At 44.6% G+C, this 6,000-nt stretch overlaps 1 protein-coding gene across 1 annotated transcript in view; it reads left to right on the forward strand.

The window, feature by feature from the left end:
- The window catches only part of Lhfpl6 (LHFPL tetraspan subfamily member 6), a 202,841-nt gene extending 197,749 nt beyond the window's left edge, over positions 1–5,092 (forward strand). The window contains exon 4 of the mRNA XM_036191592.1: positions 3,964–5,092. Within this exon, the coding sequence (XP_036047485.1) occupies positions 3,964–4,082 (119 nt within the window). The 3' untranslated portion in view covers positions 4,083–5,092. The remainder of the gene's footprint in view (positions 1–3,963) is intronic.
- Positions 5,093–6,000: the final 908 nt, after the last annotated feature.

Raw genomic sequence — 6,000 nt, forward strand, 5'->3', positions numbered from 1 at the left:
AATCTCTCATGGACCCTGGGAGGGAGGAGAGCTGTGGTGTCCGCTGTTAGAGGTCAAATAGAAACAGAAGCTGTGACTAGTGCCCAGAGCCAGCAAAGGGATGAGAGGACTGGGTGGAGCACAATGCCATCAGCTGCAGCCCCCCACCAGTTCAGGGCTGCTGCACTTGAAACTTACTGACTCCTCTGCAGGAAACAACTAGGGTGGTGGCCCTCTCCCCTTGGTTCTGTGATAGCCAGCCCCCTCTGTAGCTCCTCGTATCATCTTTAATAGATGCAGCTACAGCGACATGTACATTCTCAAGTAATTATCCAGGACAGCTCCTCTTTCTTGAGAATGTGTCCAATAATTAATATACCCTTCCTTCCGCATTAGGTCATAGAGCTGTGTATAGGTCAATATCTGTTAATAATGAGCGATAGATTGTTCCACACAGGGCTCATAACATGGAAGGCAAAGAGAACACACATTTCGCTGACTCTTTGAAAGGTTCTAAACCACTGGCTACTCTTAGCTGCCTGTTAATTTGCCCTCCTAGATTTATTTAATATGGCTAATGAATAATTCACAGTGACGATGGTTCCCAAGACACAGAGCCTGTGGCTGTCAGCAAATGTGGTCATGAAGAAGGGATTCTGTCACCCTTGAAAAACACTTATCCAGTTGACCAGTACTGAGGGAGGTCACTGTGTCTAGGGACCCGCTCCAAGCTGGAAGTGTAATCCTTTTGAATCTATTATCCTGTGGAAAGGGGCACAGCCTGTGGAAGGCAGTGATGCATGCTGGGATTGGAAAACTTCCCTTAAAAGTTCAGTGCCAAGACTGGACTAGAGTTACTCTTAAATCCTAGACTCACTCTTTTCTGGAGCCCGGCTGCCTGGCTTCCTTCATTTCTGATTTCTGTACACCTTGCTCCTCATTCAGCGGTGATTTTCTGAGTGCCTGTGAGGGGTCCAGCATTGTGGGCAGAAGTGCAGGAGGGAATAAAGACCATCCTCATGTCTTGAAACTTCCAACTTTCTGTTCTGGACAGAGACTTAATCGGGTGTACACACACACACACACACACACACACACTGTTTGCAAGCCATGGAAAGTGCTGTGGAGGAAACAGGCAGAGGAGGTGGTGAAGGATCTGATCTAAGAGGTAGCATTTGAGAAGGATCTAGTTGCCTGAGAATCTGGAAATAGAATTTTGGGGTGGAGGGAGGAGTGTGTGTAGCACCCCAAGCCCAAAGTGCTGTAGAAAAAGCCACCCAGGGTAATCAGAGGACAAAGCACAAGGCGGCCATAGCAAGGTGACCAAGTTTGGAGAATTCGAGGATTTTAAATAAGAATGACTTGATTTTTTTAAAGTGACAAATGTTTTACTGTTGGTCATGTAGTGGGGACTAGGAGTCAGGAAAGCATGCTGGCAGACAAGGCTGGGCGCCTCAGCCATGTAGAATGGGCAGTACGTGTACATACAGAGGCACATGGTGAACCGCTGTGTCATCCAACACTTTTTCTTTTGTTTTTTTCGAGACAGGGTTTCTCTGTGTAGCTTTGGAGCCTGTTCTGGAACTCACTTTGTAGCCCAGGGTGGCCTCAAATTCACAGAGATCCAGCTGCCTCTGCCTCCTAAGTGCTGGGATTAAAGGCGTGAGCCACCACTGCCCAGCTGTATCCAGCTTTTCTTGACCTCAGTGTCCCGCCTGAGTGGTATCTAGGTAACCACTGTATTGTGTTCTTCTGATGATCAAATATATTAGTATTTATTCTCATGAAGAATGAATGTGTGATTTTTTTTTGTGCAAAAGTAATAAACATATGGCACTGTTTCCTGTCATCACTGCATGGAGAAGGGGGAAATCAAGGATGGCAGTGGAGATGGGGACTAAATAGTGTGGCTTGTCATCTGTGTGCACGGTCACGCCCTAGACTGCTTCTATGGTGTGCAAGCTCTCCAATGTGCTGCACTGTTCTGGATGCCGCCTCTGTCTTTGTTTCCACCCTAGCACTTTCCATGCTTACAAATTCAGTCTCTCTCTAGAATGGAAGTTTCCAGAAGTAGGGTTTGCCTTTGTTCATTACCATACCTCTACCCACAGTCTGTACACAGGGCAAGTTAGACACCCAACTGAAAATGTCTACTTAAGATAGTTTGGGTGTCCTGATAATCTAACAGTCTTTGTATTTTTTGGTACCATCATCATCATCATCATCATCATTATCATTATTTTACAAATGAACAAAGCAAAAATGATGACATTTGGAAAAAAGGACATGGTTTTCTCTGTGGTTGGTATGTACAATCCCTGTTAGATCCAAGTGTGTTGGTGTCTAACATAATATGAAAGCAAGAATAAAAAGGAGGAGGAAACTGGTTGCTATTGGAAGATGATAAAACTGAGAAAAGAAGGTTAGCATTGTGGATATGCAGCTCAGTGGCAGACTACTTGTCCAGCATGCGCAAGGCTCTGAAGCCCATCCCCATCACTTCACACCCCCCAAAAAATGCAGAAATGAAAAGTGGGCTCTAAATAGGAATAACTAGACTTAAGAGCAGAAAGGACAATGACCAATGCAAGAGACAGAGGGCTCGTGTGCTGTGCATACAAAAAGAGTAACTCAGATGCCACTACAAAACAAGGTAGCCAGACATGGCAACTCGTGCCCCTAAGCCCAGCACCATGGAGACTGAAATAGAAAGGCTGTGAGTTGAGTGACAGTCTGGGCTACAGACTGAGACTGTTTTACAAATGACCCACTCACCAAAGGTCATGAGCATAGAGACCCACTCCCCCGACCCAGATAGGCCATTTAGAATGAAAGATGTCTCATTGTTACACTGCTTTGAACCATGCCTCTGTTTCTGAATAATTGCATGAGCTTGAAGGATACTGCCAAGGTCACTAAATCTCCTTGTCACCAACATCCTACCTCCCAGGACAGTTAGAAGAATCAATCCAGTGGGCACATGGGAAAGAAATCAAAACTTTCAGAGTTTCCAGTGTGTCATTACCCTGGGCAGTTAGGACCTGTTTGGACCCTGGACATAGTGTTCTTGTTTAAATAGACTTTGCATTGTAAGTGAGTTTTGGCTCCAGGACCATCTTGAAGTCTTGTTCTCCAGTTTAGACCACAGAGTGCGGGCCATTTGACACATTCCATATGTGTCAGTGTCCACTGCAGTGCTGTCCTTCAAATGGGTCCCCTCCTCAGGAGGACTGTACCTGTATTTTGTCCTGTTATGACTTAATATGCATGCAAGACTGGCTTGCAGGTCAGAACAGACGACATCACCTCTCATCCTTGTGATTGCCATGCTTCTTTTGTTGCAATCCTGGGTGTGGATGCTATGGGATGCTCTGTATGCTGTGAATGTGTTGTTCAGATTGGTTGATAAATAAAATGCTGATTGACCAGTAGCCAGGCAGGAAGTAAAGGCAGGATAAACAGACAAGGAGAATTCTGGGAAGTAGAAGGCTGAGTCAGGAAACGCCATCCCGCTATCCAGGGAGCAGGATGTAATGGCACACAAGTAAAGCCGTGGAACACATGACAACATATAGATGAACAGAAATGGGCTGAGTTTAAATATGAAAGCAAGAGCTAGTCAGTAGTAAGCTTGAGCTAATGGCCAAGCAGTTTTAATTAACATAAGCCTCTGTGTGTTTACTTGGGTCTGAATGGCTGTGGGACCGTGAGGACAAGGGAGCCGGGTGGGTACAGGAAAACTTTCAGCTACATGTGGACATATGTTGAAGGGAACAAACAGTCTTCTGTCCTCCTAGCTGACATGGGATACAGACTGAGGGACCTGGGGAAATGCACACAACCATTCTCCCACTCTTCGTTCTCTGTGAGAGAGGACACCATGTTGTTAGTGGGTACCCAAAGTGCAACACTGGAAGACAGAACCAAGCCTCCTCCAAGCCACGTTCATCCTTGTCTGCTTTTCTCTCTCTGCTCTGTCCTCAGGCAAGTGTGAAATCGGCTGGGCCTACTACTGCACTGGGGCTGGGGCTGCAGCTGCCATGCTGCTGTGCACATGGCTGGCTTGCTTCTCAGGCAAGAAGCAGAAGCACTACCCCTACTGAGACAAGGCCACCTGGAGAATCAGAGGAGAGGATGGACCACGGGGACCGAAGGGGCCAAAGCATCAGCTACTTTCACAAGGTGGAACAGTGGTTCAGACCCAGTACAATGCTAATGTAATGAAATTCGATTGAATCTGGAACATTCTGTAGGAAGGGAGGGTGGTGGGGAAGTTGTTGAAAGCATGGAAAATATGGGACAATGGAGGACAATGGACCAAAGGCTAAAAACACTGCAGGACATTGGATGTTTCTATTCCACAGAGTATCGTTAATGTATATCACACACACACACACACAGCAAACTATATATGCAAATGAGGGTCTCATTTTGTTCTCCTTCCAAAAGATGAGGACTAGGGGAGTCAAAAGGGCTAGTAGAAACAGTATTATCTTAGGAAGCAGGAGAAGTACCCTGCAAACATTCCCTGTAGATGAGGACTGAGCCTGAAAGCACATACGCGCACAGCATATACATATGCACACATCATATGCACACACACACATCAGTCATCACACCACTGCACAGGCGGTCAGCTGTGCATTATTGCTCCTGATTTTTTTAAATATACATCAGTACAGTATCATCACGTTATAAAACCATACATTAAGCCTAGTCCGTGGACCAATAAACCACTCACTCTATCAGTATTTTTGATATCCTGCATAAATGCTTTATGCCTGCAGCGTGTCTTCAGTGTTTATTCAGATCTTTAGGGGAAAGCCTTTGTATTTCAATGTTATTCAAAGACACACAGTAGTGATATGAGTAGCTTCTGCCATAATATCCTTGTGAAGCAATCGGGCAGCTTTGTCCATCATAGAGAATTCAGTTGCAGATATGAGAGTGAAGAGAAGTCTTTCTCCAATTATTGGATCTTGTTTTCTTTTATTCATTATTCTACCATGCTATACCACAATTATTTCAATATTCATTTTGTAAAGGGAAAAAAGTACTATTTTGTTTGTATTTGAAAAGCTCTGTGAATAAATTCTCTTTGATCAATAGCTCACCAAGTCATCGTGCATTAATTCACTTATCAGATTTGCTAATTTTCTTAAATAAAGCCTGTCTACCATGGTGGGCAGTCCCGTTAATCTAATTATTTTTGTCTAAGGTCTTATGGGCACAGAGTACATGAAAGGTAAGTGTCTACTTTTAGCTTAGATTCTTGGAAACCTTTAGCTCGTTTTCAGTTCAATCATGACAGATTCTTAGGAGAGTTTCAAGACTGTTATGTATGTTATGGGAAGAGAGACAGTGTTCCAACATGACCGAGGACTGCAAGATGGTCCATCGCAAGTGGTGTGTCACATGCTGCCTTCCCACTGTCCACGGGGTACTGTGTGTCTTCTGGACTCCTGTGCCAGCACAGGTCACTCTACCCTCACCTGTGGAGGTCGGCCACTTGAGCAGTACAGCTGTCCCCTACAGTGGCCTCCAGCAGTAAGCCTTGACTCAAGAGAAAGGTTTAGCTTTATCAATGTCTCTATAACAGAAGCAGCTCTTCAGGGGCAAAAGTTGCATACCATATAATGGATGCATTCTAAATTAAGCGTTAGTTATTGTGACATAGCTTTAAAAAAGGGATGCTGATCCTCCATTCAGCTGACCCCCATGCTGACTTAACTCAAACAGCATGCTTTCCTGCTTCCCTCCTCCAGGCGGCTGCTGAGATTTACAGCTTGCCTGCCCCAGGGTTTTTCTCTTACACTTTAATAAAATGTTCCTCTCTGAATAAACTTTATCTTGGCTTCATTTTAGGGGGAAAAAATCCATTCAGTTTTAAAATTACATACACATATTTAGAAATTGAACGTTCTTACTGTGTGTGCATGGAACTGTTTTCTGTAGCCCACACACATTTATCAACTTATCCTGAATAGTGTTATGCATGTCAAAGTCCACATCGGTTCACTG

This window comes from Onychomys torridus, chromosome 6 (assembly GCF_903995425.1).
Source record: "Onychomys torridus chromosome 6, mOncTor1.1, whole genome shotgun sequence".
Taxonomy (NCBI): domain Eukaryota; kingdom Metazoa; phylum Chordata; class Mammalia; order Rodentia; family Cricetidae; genus Onychomys; species Onychomys torridus.